At 44.5% G+C, this 15,111-nt stretch overlaps 1 protein-coding gene across 3 annotated transcripts in view; it reads left to right on the top strand.

Moving 5' to 3' along the window:
- TTC3 (tetratricopeptide repeat domain 3) overlaps positions 1-14,448 on the top strand; it is a 142,008-nt gene extending 127,560 nt beyond the window's left edge. For all 3 annotated transcript variants that reach the window (XM_081234152.1, XM_081234151.1, XM_081234153.1), the window contains exons 40-46: positions 1,987-2,077; positions 2,485-2,586; positions 4,740-5,077; positions 7,297-7,423; positions 7,593-7,727; positions 11,696-11,788; positions 12,941-14,448. In XM_081234152.1, coding sequence (XP_081090278.1) covers positions 1,987-2,077; positions 2,485-2,586; positions 4,740-5,077; positions 7,297-7,423; positions 7,593-7,727; positions 11,696-11,788; positions 12,941-13,015 — 961 coding nt within the window. In that variant the 3' untranslated portion in view covers positions 13,016-14,448. The remainder of the gene's footprint in view (positions 1-1,986; positions 2,078-2,484; positions 2,587-4,739; positions 5,078-7,296; positions 7,424-7,592; positions 7,728-11,695; positions 11,789-12,940) is intronic.
- The last annotated feature ends 663 nt before the right edge of the window (positions 14,449-15,111 follow it).

Genomic DNA, 15,111 nt, shown 5'->3' with positions numbered 1-15,111 from the left:
CATGTGTTTGTTGGCAATTTGTATATCTTCTTTGGAGAAATATCTATTTAGGTCTTCCGCCCACTTTTGGATTGGGTTTGGTTTTTATTTTGTTTTTATAAATTTATTTGTTTGTTTTTATTTTTGGCTGTGTTAGGTCTTTGTTGCTGTGCGGGCTCTCTCTAGTTGCGGTGAGCAGGGGCTGCTCTTCATTGTGGTGCACGGGCTTCTCATTGTCGTGGCTTCTCTTGTTGTGGAGCACGGGCTCTAGGCATGTGGGCATTGTGGCATGCGGGCTCAGTAGTTGTGGCTCGTGGGCTCTAGAGCGCAGGCTCAGAAGTTGTGGTGCACGGGCTTTGTTGCTCTGTGGCATGTGGGATCTTCCCGGACCAGGGATCGAACCTATGTCCACTTCATTGGCCGGCAGATTCTTAACCGCTGCACCATCAGGGAAAGCCCGGGTTGTTTGTTTTTCTGATATTGAGCTGCATGAGCTGCTTGTGTATTTTGCAGATTAATCCGTTGTCATTGCTTCCTTTGCGAATATTTTCTCCCATTCTGAGGGTTGTCTTTTCATTGTGTTTATGGTTTCCTTTGCTGTGAAAAACACTTCCTAACACCATACACGAAAAGAAGTTCAAAATGGATTAAAGACCTAAATGTAAGGCCAGACACTATAAAACTCTTAGAGGAAAACATAGGCAGAACACTCTGTGACATAAATCACAGCAAGATCCTTTTAGGCACACCTCCTAGAGAAATGGAAATAAGACAAAAATAAACAAATGGGACCACACACAGATTTTGAATTCTTAATTCCTAGTGCTTTTTGATTTAAATTTCAAACCCTCAGTGTTGAACCAGAGATTCTGTGGGTTATGGAAAAACAGTTTTATTGTATAGTTCTTTATTTCTTCATGTTTAAAGATTAAGTTTTTTTTCAGAAAGGTGAGAAAACCTTTCTGATTAAAGGTAAATTGAGGGGGCTTCCCTGGTGGCGCAGTGGTTGAGAGTCCACCTGCCGATGCAGGGGACACGGGTTCACGGGTTCGTGCCCCGGTCCGGGAAGATCCCACATGCCGTGGAGCCGCTAGGCCCGTGAGCCATGGCCGCTGAGCCTGCACGTCCGGAGCCTGTGCTCCTCAATGGAGAGGCCACAACAGTGAGAGGCCCGCATACCGCAAAAAAAAAAAAAAAAAAAAGGTAAATTAATATGCTGATTCAGATTACAGGACTAGTACAGCTGAGGTTGAGACCACGTGGTGTTCAGTTGCCAGTATGCAGCACAGCTGTAGGCTATGCGTTGTGGTGCATCTGGGAAACAAAGATATCTCAGGCCTCATTTTATCTAATGGTATTGACTCCTTATTAAGCCTCACAGTACACAGCGTTTTTTCTTAGGGATTCTGTGCTAATTCTGCTCATTCCACCAAGGATAGCAAAAGAGGAAAGCCATAAAAGCAGTGTTGTGGTTTTTCTTTAAGACGTATACTGAGAACTGACACCATTGCGGATTGGTAGTGTTCCTGATCTTCTCAATCAGGAGTAGAAAACTTATCTGTCACTTTCAGTGGAGCAGATTCATGAGGCACTGAGAAGTTTAACATAGCCTGTTAGACACCCACCCTTTATTTTACAATAAGATGGGGTTGAGGGTTTTATTGGGATGTTTCCAGGCTGCCTTTGTTTTTTGTTTGTTTTTCAATACAAAGATAGCCTTTGATGTTAAATATGAAGATGTCAACTGAAGAGTGTCTGATCTTCAAATTCAGGAGAATATTTGCTCTCTGCCTATCAGTTTTGGGATTTGGATTAGATCAACAGTTAAAGTTTCCTAAAGTGTAGTGACTGTAAGATATACAGTTCTTTAAAAATAGTTGTTTTTGTGTGTGTGATCATGTTTCTCTTGTGTTTAAATGTTTATTTTCATTTGTACTTTAGTGCTTTCAATTTAAAAAAATTTTTAAGTGGACATTAGCAGTTTTATAAATTTTTCTACTTTCTCAGTGATTCTGCAGCATATCCTGTCATGGAATCTGACATACATTCATGGGAATCATTTCTTTCTAATGTTAGAGAAGAAATTGAGAAAGCAAAGGTAAGTTATAAAGTATTTTATAATTCTGTCAAAATCTATGTGATGGTTATAATTCTAAGGAGGTCATGTCATATTGAAACTATTTCTTTTTTGAGCTGTTAAAGGCAATATTTATTTTTTGTTGTAATTAAGAAATTTTCATGAAAGAAATGCTATCTTCTTAACTCTCTTTAAACTCAGCCCTTGATTGTTAAGATTAGAAAAGTTATGTTTGATAAGGCTGTAGAGCATTCCGATTAATAAGGACTTATTTTGAACTTCTTTCCTTGCAACTCAGTTATATTTCTTGGAAAACGGTTGAGCGTTTGTTATGTATGTATAGTAAGGGGAAAAAAGTATTAATTGACAGTTGTGGTTTTCTCTTGGAATTTGTTAGAAAAACTTAACATTTTTCCTTCTACCTACAGTCTCAGTTTGAAGAACAAATTCAAGCAATTAAAAATGGTTCTCGGCTCAGTGAACTTTCTAAAGTGCAGATTTCTGAGCTTTCGTTTCCTGCCTGTAACACAGTAAGTCTACTACATCTTTTTTTTTTTTCTTTTTTTTTTTGAAAGAAAGAGAACAGAAAAGGAGTGAAACACAATTTCTTAACTGGCCAAAAGTAGTTTGTTGTTATTGTTTTGGGAGTGGGCATGAGATGGATTAACAGTTGCCTTAATGTTTTCATTAAGTGCTAGGTTAAGCCCTGTGAGGGCTGCCCGTATTTACCCCTCACTCTGTGACCCTTCTGTTAATGCATTCAGCGTCTTGGATTGTAGGCTCTGGAGCTGCAGTCAGAGGCCTCATCTTGAGTGTCTTTTTCTCCCCAATATCCTCCCTAAGCATTCATACTTACTGTGGATTCATCTGCAAAAAAAAAATGGTTTAAAACGTTAAAAAGGTTAGCCACCTTGGACTGATTATATTTTCTATTGAGCACCAGTTTTTTTCTCTCCATAGAAAAAGTTTTTTCTCTCCATTGAACTGAGTAAGAAACAGAGTTTTATTTAGAATTAAAGATCACTTATTTATAGTGTTTCCAAGTTCTTATAGCAGATATGGAAGGGGGAAAAGCATTAGATATCAATAGACTATTTTACTATTAATTTTTAACTCTAGTTTATGTAATTTTAAAATTTAAAATTCCTTGGGAACTCTCAGTGTGCCAGGAGTTTGAGTAATAAGTACCCCTAAAAACGATTTACCTACTGTGTCATTTCTCTGCTGTTCATTCATTGGGTATTTAGTGGTGATCAAGATTAGATGTGGTCTGTGCCCTCAAAGTGCATATGGGTTTGGGAAAGAGAGACTTTAAACCTATAATTATAAGCCAAGTGTGCCAAGATTTTTCACAGGAACATAGAATGCTATGGCAGCATAAATTAGGAGGAACTAATGTAACCCAGAGGCCTAGGCCTCGGCAGAAGCTCCGCTGTTGGAAGTCTCAGTGAGTCAGAGATCTGGAATAGGAATTAACCAGGCAAAAGGAGTAAGGGGGTGTGTGTGTGAGGAGGGGGGTGTGGTGGGGTGTTTGCAGGGTCGAAGTGTTCCCAGTGGAAGAAGCAGCATATTTGGAGGCTAGAAAAAAGAGAATACACTCCTTTCATAGCTATAAAAGGAGTCCACGGTGACAAAGGGGGCTATAGGGAGAAAGATTATAATCTCGTGCCCATGGGCCGGAACAAAGGGAGCCTTATTAAGGTTTAAGGTGTGTTCAGCGGTGTGGACTTTTCCTCAGGTCACTGAGAAGCCAGTATAAGTTTCCAGTTAGGGGACGACATCAGCAGTGTACTTGACGAGCGGCCTGACTGCGGTGTGGAGATGTGGTGGGAGAGGGAGCTGAGTGTGCGATTTCCAGTCAGCCAGCTGCAGCTCACTGTCCCCAGCCGTGTCCCGGCTCAGAGAGGCAGCGGGACTGCAGGGAAGAGAACCGGTGTGAGGGGTGCGCAGGAGGTCAGACGAAAGAGCGGTGCTGCTTGTGAGACTGCAAGGACGACAGTCTCGAGGATGACTCTGGGTTTCTGTCAGTGCAGTGGCATCAGAGGAAGAGCGGGGTGAGGAGGCCGCCCTGAGGCCGGTGTTGAAGACGCAGGGCTTGAGTGGCCTTGGACTCAGTCACCCACGTGGATCTGCCCATTAGGAAGTTTGGATGTGCAGATTTGGATCTCAGGAAGATACTCTAGACTGGAATCTTCTTCAAAGTGGGCCTTATGGATTTCCCTGGCGGTCCAGTGGTTAGGACTCTGCGCTTCCACTGCAGGGGGCATGGGTTCGATCCCTGGTCGGGGAACTGAGATACTACACGCTGCACTGCGTGGCCAAAAAAAAAAAAAAGCACACAGTCACAGAGGCACGAGAGGGCGTAGCACGGGTGGGGTGGAGGCCGCACCTCTGACAGCGTGAGGGGTCAGCAGCACTGCAGGCGTGACGGCGGCCGGGCCGCGGGGAGAGCTGAGCCGGGGCCCAGCGGATGGGACGGAAGCCGGCAGTGTGGAGCCATGAAGAGGTCATTTTGAGAAAGAGAAGGTGGCCAGCAATTTTTAAGAACAAAACACTTAATTTGTTGTAATTCAAATACTGCGCACTTGAGCGGCCAGGTTTTATTATAGTTGTGCTTAATTGTTAGTCTTTGTTCACGGAGGTAACTCTTAGTGATCCAGCCCCTGTGGTGTGTTCCTTGTAGATTCATCCCAAGTTACTTCCTGAGTCTTCAGACCATGATGATCAAGGCCCCTCCACTTCTACAAGTCACAGGACTGGAGACCGAACAGCAGTTCCCGAGGAATCTAGTCTGGTCTCTGCTACTGATGGCCCAGTGGAGTCGCCCTCCTGTGAGCCAGAAGCCGGCCGGCTGCCAGAGCGTGAGAGCGCCGGCCGGGCAGCTCGGTCAGAGCCAAGCCCGGCAGCGGATCAGAAGTTACCTGGTGCTCCAGGACGTGCCACCCGTTCAAGCCCGTCTCCAAAGAAGCCGTTCAATAGTATTATTGAGCACCTGTCAGTGGTGTTCCCCTGTTACAGCAGGTACGAATCTAAAACGTCTGCGACTCTGTTAAGCGCTTTATTGAACTGAGGTTTCCTGATTAGATAACATTACAGCCAATTAGGGGCTGAAGTGGAAAGGACTGCAGAATTGTTTTACTCAGAAAGACAAGCACTGCACTTTTTCCTTTTGTAAACACAGAAGTGAGCAGTTTCCAGCCAGTAGATTGAAAACATTGAACACTGGTGAATCAGTCCTCATCAGAACCCATGGCAGTTTGCTAAGATTTTGATGAACTCAGTAACTCTCCAACACTAGTTATGGAATCACTAAATGAACTGCAAAACATTCGTTTTACATTATTTCAGGGAAAAAAATCCCACATATAGCAAAGAAGGCAACAGCAACTTACACCTCGTTGGACAGCACCTCCGATTTGTTAGAGGTGTGAGGCTGACGAGGCTAGTTGTAATCTGCTAGTGAGTCAGGTGTGTGAGCATGTGACAAAGGGATCCTTATGAGGGTGAGGAGAGCTGCTTTTTTGGCGGGCGGGGTGCAGGGAGTATAGTTGATTTACAGTGTTGTATTAGTTTCAGGTGTACAGCAAAGTGAATCAGTTGTACATTTATGTATATCCACTCTTTTTTAGATTCTTTTCCCATGTAGATCATTACAGAGTATTGAGTAGAGTTCCCTGTGCTATACAGTAGGTCCTTATTAGTTATCTATTTTTCTTTTTAATATTTATTTGGTTGCACCAGGTGTTGGTTGCGGCAGGCAGGGTCCTTAGTTGTGGCATGCAAATTCTTAGTTGCGGCATGCATGTGGGATCTAGTTCCCTGACCAGGGAGCAAACCCGGGCCCCCTGCGTTGGGAGCACAAAGTCTTAACCACTGCACCACCAGGGAAGTCCCTAGTTACCTATTTTATATATAGTAGTGTGTATGTGTCACTCCCAGTCTCCCCATTCATCCCCCGCCCCCCCCTCCAGAAACCATAGTTGTTTTTTTATGGCTGTGACTATTTCTGTTTGGTAAATAAGCTCATTTGTACCATTTTTTTAGATTCCACGTATAAGCAATATCATGTATTTGTCTTTCTCTGTCTGACTTCCTGCACTCAGTATGACAGTCTCTAGGTCCATCCATGTTGCTGCACATGGGGGGAGCTGCTTTTAACTAAGTCAGCCAGAGTTGTCATTCAGGCACTTCAGCGGTGCTTCTGCATCAACCTCTGACCTCACTCCAGATGGGTGCAAGGGGACAGAGGTACTCCTGGTCTCAGCCTGGAGAGAAGGTGAAGTGGAGGGAACGTCTCTGGGATGCAGCTCAGAAGAGAGGGATCCACATCCAGGAATGACCCTCTGCACCTCCCATGTTATGTCTGTCTTTGACACACTATTAGTCACAGTTTTTGAGATTAGACTTTTGAAACCCAGTAGTTAATTATGATTGGCCAAATTTGATGTTTTGCGTTTGTCAGTGGAGCCCTGCCCATTTGGAAATAAATGTATCTTGTCTGCACATGGGCATGTTTAGCCCTGCTCAAGTTTGATAAACATTGTAAGTTCTCTCAATAGCAATTACCATGCAAATTAGTAAAAATAGTCAAGTTGTAATTACCAAAAGTACATTACAAATAAAATTGTTTGCAGTCCTGACTAAATCTGGCAGAATATAAACCACCAAATAGATATGCATCCTAATTTTCTGCATGTTAAAGCATTTTAGGTATTAGTGCTGCAGATACCAAGTTCCTACTGATCAACAATATAAATCACATCCACTGCTACCTATGAAAAATTCAGGCTTTGCAAACTTTGTTGTTGGTTAGATTTTTAAATGGAAGAAGTCAACAAAACTAGTTTGTTCTTAGATAGAAAGAGATTTTATTGATTTCAAGTCAGATCCAGTGGCGTCTGATCATTCATTGATTTTGCTTAAAGCTACAGTATGTCCAGGCTGTAAGAAGTCAGGTTTCTAAGTAGAGATGGAGATCTCAAATGGATCTATCAGATACACTGTTACTTTGAAAGTCTATTAAAACAAATATTTAGAAATAATATTGGAACTCTCATAGTGGTTTGAAAGAGTGATTTTGCTGCTCTCTATATACAGTTACTGTTGTTGTTTACAGATGAATTATTTGTGTGTATTTGATTTTGTTTCTTTTTGCTGTTGGGTTAACATTGGCCCATAATATTTCTTTGCAGCAGAAAACTTTAACTTTCTCTTGACATTATTCCCACTTTGCCTTTCAGCACCGAGCTTGCTGGTTTTATTAAAAAAGTGAGAAACAAAAACAAGAACTCACTCTCTGGATTGAGTATTGACGAAATTGTCCAAAGAGTGACAGAACACATTCTAGATGAAGAGAAAAAGAAAAAGGTCAGTATTTCATTTAGATGCAATAAAATGTTCCACTTTATTTATAAAATAAGAGAATTGTGGGAAAAAATGCTTCCAACCCAAAACTGGAGAGCCGTTTAGTAGACAGAAGAGGGTCAAGTTTTTGGGTAACTGAACTTGCTTCCCTGCTCCCATGTTCTTGCTGCAGCCAAATCCAGGAAAGGACAGGAGGCCGTCTGAGCCCAGCTCTACTGCTTCTGTGACCAGGGCCACCCAGGTTCCGCCCTCCGTGGTGGTTGGATCATCACCCACAAGCAAGGAGCAGAAGACAGACGACGTCTCTGTGAGTGCTGCATGTATGACCACAGAGTCAGTTGTGTTCTTCTGATGAAGAACAAGAAGGAAACAACTATTAATCCATGATTTAGCCCCATTTTTCTAGATTGAATTTATTTGGTCTTGAAATTGGAAACCAAGTTTAGACGTACTTGAGTGTTTCCTTAGGAGAGCCAGTGAATGGCAAGGTTGTCTCTCCACTTTCACGGGTAGCTCGGGGCCCCTGCATGTAGTGACAAGAAGAGCTGTGACCACATTGTGGGAGCTGGGCCTGTGGATGGTCAGATAAATTCACTTTTTGTATCAAGTGTGAATGGTTGGAAAAATGGATTTTTGGATAATTTTCTTCTACGTGTGACCATGGGCTTTTGAATAACACAGACTTGGTTCCGTCACTTAATAAACACTGTGAGCTCGAATCATACCTGCTTGTTCGGGTCGTTGTGGGGATGAAGTGCTGCAGTAGAAGAGGCGGAGTCAAGTGCTGCGCTCGGGAAAGGCTGGTTGCTTCCCTCCTGTCTCCCCTCAGGGGGCGCGGGGGGCACACAGGAAGGAGCCCATTAAGTTAACTTGCCTTTAATGTGATACACTGATTTAGAGTGTTTGTTGTCCTTTCAGACAATGAGAACGTTACGGTTACACAGAACTTTTTATCAAATACTGTTATGTCTGTGGTGTCAGTTGACAGGGCAGTATGACTGTCTTGACGAACGAGGAATCCGAGGCACCGGTGGCTCGCGCATCTTGCCAGTGTTCCTTCCTTCGATTTGAGCACAGCGTCCTCAGCACACTGACCAGCTCGTGCTGGGGACTGTGCGTTAGGGACCGGCTGAACGTGTGGCTGGAAGAGAGATGGCCGCCTGGCGGCTCACAGCCGTGGGCTCCAGATTGAACTCTGGTTCAGAGCACATTTCCCTTTTTTATAAATATATTTATTTATTTATTTTTGTCTGTGTTGGGTCTTCGTTTCTGTGCGAGGGCTTTCTCCAGTTGCGGCGAGCGGGGGCCACTCTTCGTCGCGGTGCGCGGGCCTCTCGCTGTCGCGGCCTCTCCCGTTGCCGAGCACAGGCTCCGGACGCGCAGGCTCAGTAGTTGTGGCTCACTGGCCTAGTTGCTCCGTGGCATGTGGGATCCTCCCAGACCAGGGCTCGAACCCGTGTCCCCTACATTGGCAGGCAGATTCTTAACCAGTGCACCACCAGGGAAGCCCCCACATTTCCGTTTTTTGTCCAGCTACAGTATCACCGTTCAGGTGAAATTGAAATTAGAAGAGTTGCAGGCCCCAAAGCGCAGTCAGCAGTGCAAGACTGCACAGAGAGCGCTGGTTTGCTGACTTGAGCTAAGCAGTGAATCTTTCTTGTGAACTCGTTTTTATGCCTCCCATACATTTTCACTTTCTACTACCCTTTGGAGACTTTCTACATCACATACACTCAGGTCCCAGAGGGTCCCACCCCAAAGGGAAAGCTTATGATCATGCAGAGCATTCCTGCAAGGCCTGGCTGGAGTCCCCTCCCTCTCTCAGGGGTGTTCCTGCTGGTCACGTGCTCTGTGGTCGAACAACCAGGTCAACTTCTTGGCATTCTCACTGATGTGTTAGTGTGCGTGTGAACTCCTTTGTGTGCGTGTGTGTGTGTGTGTGTGCACGCGTGTGTCTGTGTGCTTGTTGGCCATCCCAAGATAGACCATAATCACCTTTTGGGAAGAGATTGCTTTCTACTTCATGGTTGATGTTGATAGTAATAAAGGTGTAAAAGCTGACTTATAAGAATAATATGTATTGAAACTGGGACTTAATTTGCTAATCATAGGTAGTTTTTTAAAAATTAAAAGTAATTTGCTTTTTTTTTTTTTAATTAATGTAAAATTTTACTTTTGGCTGTGTTGGGTCTTCTTTGCTGTGCGCGGGCTTTCTCTAGTTGCGGCGAGCAGGGGCTACTCTTTCTTGTGGTGCACGGACTTCTCATTGTGGTGGCTTCTCTTGTTGCGGAGCATGGGCTCTAGGCATGTGGGCTTCAGTAGTTGTGGCACGTGGGCTCAGTAGTTGTGGCTCGCGGGCCCTAGAGTGTGTGGGCTTCAGTAGTTGTGGCTCGCGGGCTCTAGAGCACAGGCTTAGTAGTTGTGGTGCACAGACTTAGTTGCTCCACGGTATGTGGGATCTTCCTGGACCAGGGCTTGAACCCATGCCTCCTGCATTGGCAGGCAGATACTTAACCACCGAGCCATCAGGGAAGTCCCTGCTTTGTATTTTTAAATTACAAAAGTTTTGTGGTTCATAATAGAAAATCCAAATAAAAAGAGCATATAAAGGGGCTTCCCTGGTGGCGCAGTGGTTGAGAGTCCGCCTCCCGATGCAGGGGACACGGGCTCGTGCCCCGGTCCGGGAAGATCCCACATGCCGCGGAGCGGCTGGGCCCGTGAGCCATGGCTGCTGAGCCTGCGCGTCCGGAGCCTGTGCTCGGCAACGGGAGAGGCCACAGCAGTGAGGGGCCCGCGTACCACCCCCCCACACACACAGAAAGAGCATATAAAGAACCCCACACCCACCCTCTAAGGGTAACCAGTACTATCACAATAGGATACGTGTTTCTAAACTCCTTTGTATCTGTGTGTGTACTGAAGTTAGTCAGCTGTACCTATATTTGTGGGGTTTTTTCCAATTAGAAATATGTTGTGCCCACTTTTCCATACTAGGAAATAGTCAAGTGAACTGTGGATTTTTCTGAACTTTGCAGAGGCCTTAACCTGCCCTTTCCCCAGGGCTGACACCTCCATTTCCTCCCAGACCCTTCCCTGGGGGGCCGCAGAGAGGAGTGAGAGCACATCTGTCCCATTGCTGCAGCGGCAACAGTGCCGTGGGAAAGACAGAAAACCCCGTGCAGCAGTGCAGGGTTTCATAGCCTTCAGGCACTGCCCCCAGCTGTACTCCCCGACCTTAAGCCACTGCCAGGGCTGCGTTCATTCCCTTTCTTGACAGTTTATGGAGTCTCAGTTTGGGGCCAGGTTCCTTGCCAGCTGCTAAGAACACAGATAAGCAAGGCCGTTTCCTGCGTTCAGGGTGCTCAGAGTTAAGATGGGGAGTGAGAGTCGAAGTTAATGATGCGGTGTGAGGTGAGTGCTGTGAGCCGTAGGGAGAGCTTCACGCCTGGCGTTCTAGGCTGGCGCTCTGCTTTCACACAGAGCACGCTGTCTGTGCTCAGCAGACTGGGAGCGGTGAGGGCCGGAAGCCCCTCCATTCACCTCTGTGCCGCTGTGCCCCGCACAGTCCCTGACCGTGGATGTTTGCTGAATGAGCCATCAGTTCGTTTTGTTTTGATTTATACAAGTAATCCACATTCATGGAAACTTTAGAAAAATAGCAAAGAAAAAAGTTAAATCTCTCAACCAAAAGTAGCCAGTAACCACTGTTAACATTTTATATCTTTCTAGACTCTTTTCTAGGCATCTCTGTATATACACATTCTCTCTATTTTTAAAATATTGAATTATATAATCATATGATACATACTGTTCTGTAGCCTACTTTTATTCAGAGAGTTTTAGTGACTAACTTTCCACGTCAGGTATTATGGAATTCCGTCATGATTTTAATCAGCCCCATGATAATCCATAGTGTAGAGATGTCATAATTTATTACTGTCTCCAACTGTTAGACAATTAGAGGAACAATTAATTTGTAATATTCAGCTAGTACCACACTTTAGGTATGGGTTGGGGTAAGTAGGTATTTGTAGTATTTTACCTGGGAATGAGTTAACCACATACAACATTTTTTTCTCTGAGAAAATTAACACTCTATTTTTTCCTAAGAAATGTTATTAGAAAATAAGTTGTTCCCTCAGTCTCCTTAACTAGAATTGAGAATAATTTGCCACCTTAGCTGTGAAAGTTCTGGAAGGCCACTTATAAGAAGAGCTCATGTAGTCAGAAGAAATTGAGTTATTCTTTACTATTGAGATGCATTTGTTTCCACAGGTGTCCGGTGCAAATTCCTGTGAAATATGCCTAGAAGTGTTCAAATCCAAAAATGTACGTGTGCTGAAATGTGGGCACAAGTTTCACAAAGGGGTAAGAATTCTCCTTGGCCATCCTCATGTCATGCATTTTGACTGTGGAGTATTTTGAAAATAAGAAGGGACTTTGTTTTCTAGGCTTCACTACTTGCATTTTCAAAGCACTTTCTAAACCTCCTCATGTCTGCGATGATCGTCTCCCTCCCAGAGGTTGATGCTGCAGGAAGGGGGGCGGATTCCTGGGCCTGCAGCGGGCACCGTGCACACTGTCCTCTCCTCTGTGTCATGAGTGCCGAAGAGCAGTTGCCTCCATAGTTGCTGAAAGTCAAAGCAACACTAGTTCCTTAGAAGTCAGTTTTCTGTACGCATCAGTTTCTTATATGCATGGTCAAACAGGTACACAGTGCAGCAGGTTGTCAGTTTACTGCAGTAGGTGAAGGAAGTTTAACATTTTGGAGGAGAAAAACTAAACCTAACTGGGTCCAGTGTGCCTGATCCTGGGAGATTCTGGCCTGTGCCCTTCCAGGATTTGTGGTAACTGTTTTGGTGTTTTGGGTGCTGTGAGCATTTGTCCTGCACCCCTGCTGCTGGGTTAGAGCAGATCAGGTCTCTGCCCTGTCAGTGTAGGAATCCCTGAGAAAAGGGGTACACACAGTACACTCACTAGGAAGAGTCCAGACAGCTTGCAGTCTCCCGCGTGGCCTGCCGCCTTCCTCCTTCCCGGGTAGGGGCATCCTGCCTGGGCTCTCGAACTTACACACACACTCGGCTGTGTAGCAGCAGCGGGCCAGCCGGGAGCATGCTGGGTAGACAGGCTCCAGTGAGGCTGTGTGGCGTGCAGGTGTGTGGGATGGGCAAGGAACAAGACCAGGCAGACAGGGTGAGTCCAAGGGCCAGCCTCTAGAAGTCAGGGCGGCTGAAGCACGAGACTGGAGCAGGGTGTGGGGGGATGGGAGGGCAAGGCCATGCCCCAAGGTCAGGCCCCCCGAGTGCTCAAGGTCACATTCTGAGGTGGGTTTCTTTGTTCCTGGAGCTTGGTCCAGACGCCTCCCCTGAGCAGGCTCTGGCGTCCCTGCGTGTTGGGTGGCTCCAGGCCCTACCAAATGTCACAGTGAAGTTAGCCGTGTGTGCTGAGGCGAGTGGTACAGGAGGGCTGAGGTTCCAGGTGCTCCTAAAGGCACTGGCTAATTGTCTTTTCTCATTTCAGTGCTTCAAGCAATGGCTTAAGGAGCAGAACGCTTGCCCAGCCTGCCTGGCTCGTGATCTCCTGTCCGAAGAGTAGCCTGCCCTTCCGGAAGAGGCCCCCCCACTATTCTAGGTAGTTACAATTCACTAAAGGGTAGATACTGTTTGTTGACTTGGAAGAATAACAATATACTACCTTTGATATAAAAAGCAACACGTGAAGATTCTTTGCACCGTGTGTCTAATAAATAGAAATCTTTAATACAGTTGACAGGAAGTCATCTCCCAACTCTGACTAGCCACTTAATAATCGCCAAATGGTGGCTGATAAAAGTTACGTGTAACCACATCCTTACATTGCTGGGGCTGCTGCAGAGGTGCTCTCTGAGATGGAAGGAAAATATGGTGAGTGCCTCAAAGCAGGACTTAAATTTGACCTTTTAAAGTGCCCCATGTTAAAGTTTTCTGAGATCAGTATTCCTAAACAAATGCCTACATTTTTCCTTAAAGATTCTGCATTTTAAAAAATGGGCTTAAGCAAACCACATTTGAATAGGTTGTAGTTGATGTTAAAATATTGGCTGATTCAGACCAAAAGATTCATTCATTCAGATCTCCTCTTCATGTGATTTGATTTTTCATTTCATTATTTTATTTCTCCCCAGTAGATTTATAAGTGCTTGTTTTTCATATGTTAAAGACATAATGATTTTTGAAAATCACACAAAAAACTTACTAACATCAGCCAAGACTTTTTTTAACCCCTAAAATTGAGGCTCCTTATCCATTATCCCAGCCCCACATTGGGAACTTACTCTGAACACTTTTCTATTCTCATTAGTGATGTTGTCCCTCTCTATGAGTTAGACAACAAGTGTTTGGGTGTCTCCCTCTAGCACACAGTGGGCACTTTCCTTATCCTACCACCAAAAAGAGACACTTGTGTAATTAGACAGTCCTAAGGTGTCCCTGTTACAATTGTTCGGTGTTTGACATTTGTGTAAAGTAATGCATGCTGTCTTGTACTGTGGCCTGAGAACAAAACTGTAACTGCATTAGAAACTGTTAAAAAATTAGTTCTCTTTGGTGACTTCATAGGCAGTGGTAGTAAATACAGAAACATGAATTCTGGACACATTCCATTTCTCTCAAACAGGAAGGGTCCAAAAATGTTTTTCCGTGTGTTCTTTGTTACCCCCTAGAAGCTCACAGTCCCAAGTTCAGGAGCTGATTTGGTCGCTTCCCTCTGCCTTGGTTCCCTGTGAGTTTTGATGTCTTAGTGACTTCGTGCATAGAAGCTTCCTCCGTATTTTGAAGCAGGCCCCTAAAGCATTGTCTGCATGTTCAGAATAACTGAGGACTTGTAGGTATGAAGGTACACAGGGCCCAGTTTGTAGCAGCAGGAACAAAGGGAAAGAAGAGCACCTGGAGAGAAAGAGAACGTGGTTTGTACATAACTTCAAGCAAATACTTGTGAACACGCCTTACACGTGTCCTGTAAGTGTCGAAATAAACAGCATTCTAAAATAACATCAGTTTACTGTCGTGTTACCTGTTCTTCGTCAAGTAATTTAAAGTATTCTCCTTGAAAATTCAAGACGTATATTACGCTGACATTTTGAAAGGTGACTTCATTTGGAAAGGAGCCACGGTACGTCCGAGGAGTCTAACCAAGAGATCTTAGGACATCTTAGAGCCTGGATCAAAATCATCCTCTCTGCCTAGATAGAGGTTGCTACACTCAGGTTCACAAGATGGGCTGTTGAAATTTGTGAATGGAAAGATTATACAGAGATGGTAGAGTTTACTGTTTAGGCTAGAATAAGAGGTTTTTCATGTGAATACACGTGAAAATGTTAGAGTTAATCAAATTGCATTTCTCAGTATTGACTTTTTTGAGGTACTTGTGGATGGTTAGCAGACTTTTGGTCCACACCAAAATGTCCTTGATACTTGGTCCTGTCCAAAACCATTTGGCACGGACCAAATATGCTTATGGATGTTTTAGATTGAGCCAGATTTCAAGGACCTTTTGGTCCTTGTGGATTCATTAGAAGGGTTTCCGTTTTAGAGGACCTTCTGGTGTGCTGAGCACTAAGAGATGATTGAAAAAAGCCAATATGAATCAGTCTGTGTCTTTAATCCGGTAGCATTTAATTGAAAATAGTGTATAACTTAAAACAATGACTGTTC

Source organism: Mesoplodon bidens (assembly GCF_964165515.1).
Source record: "Mesoplodon bidens genome assembly, chromosome: 5".
NCBI lineage: Eukaryota > Metazoa > Chordata > Mammalia > Artiodactyla > Ziphiidae > Mesoplodon > Mesoplodon bidens.
Note: the sequence above shows the minus strand (reverse complement) of the source record. Positions and strands in the feature narration are given on the sequence as shown.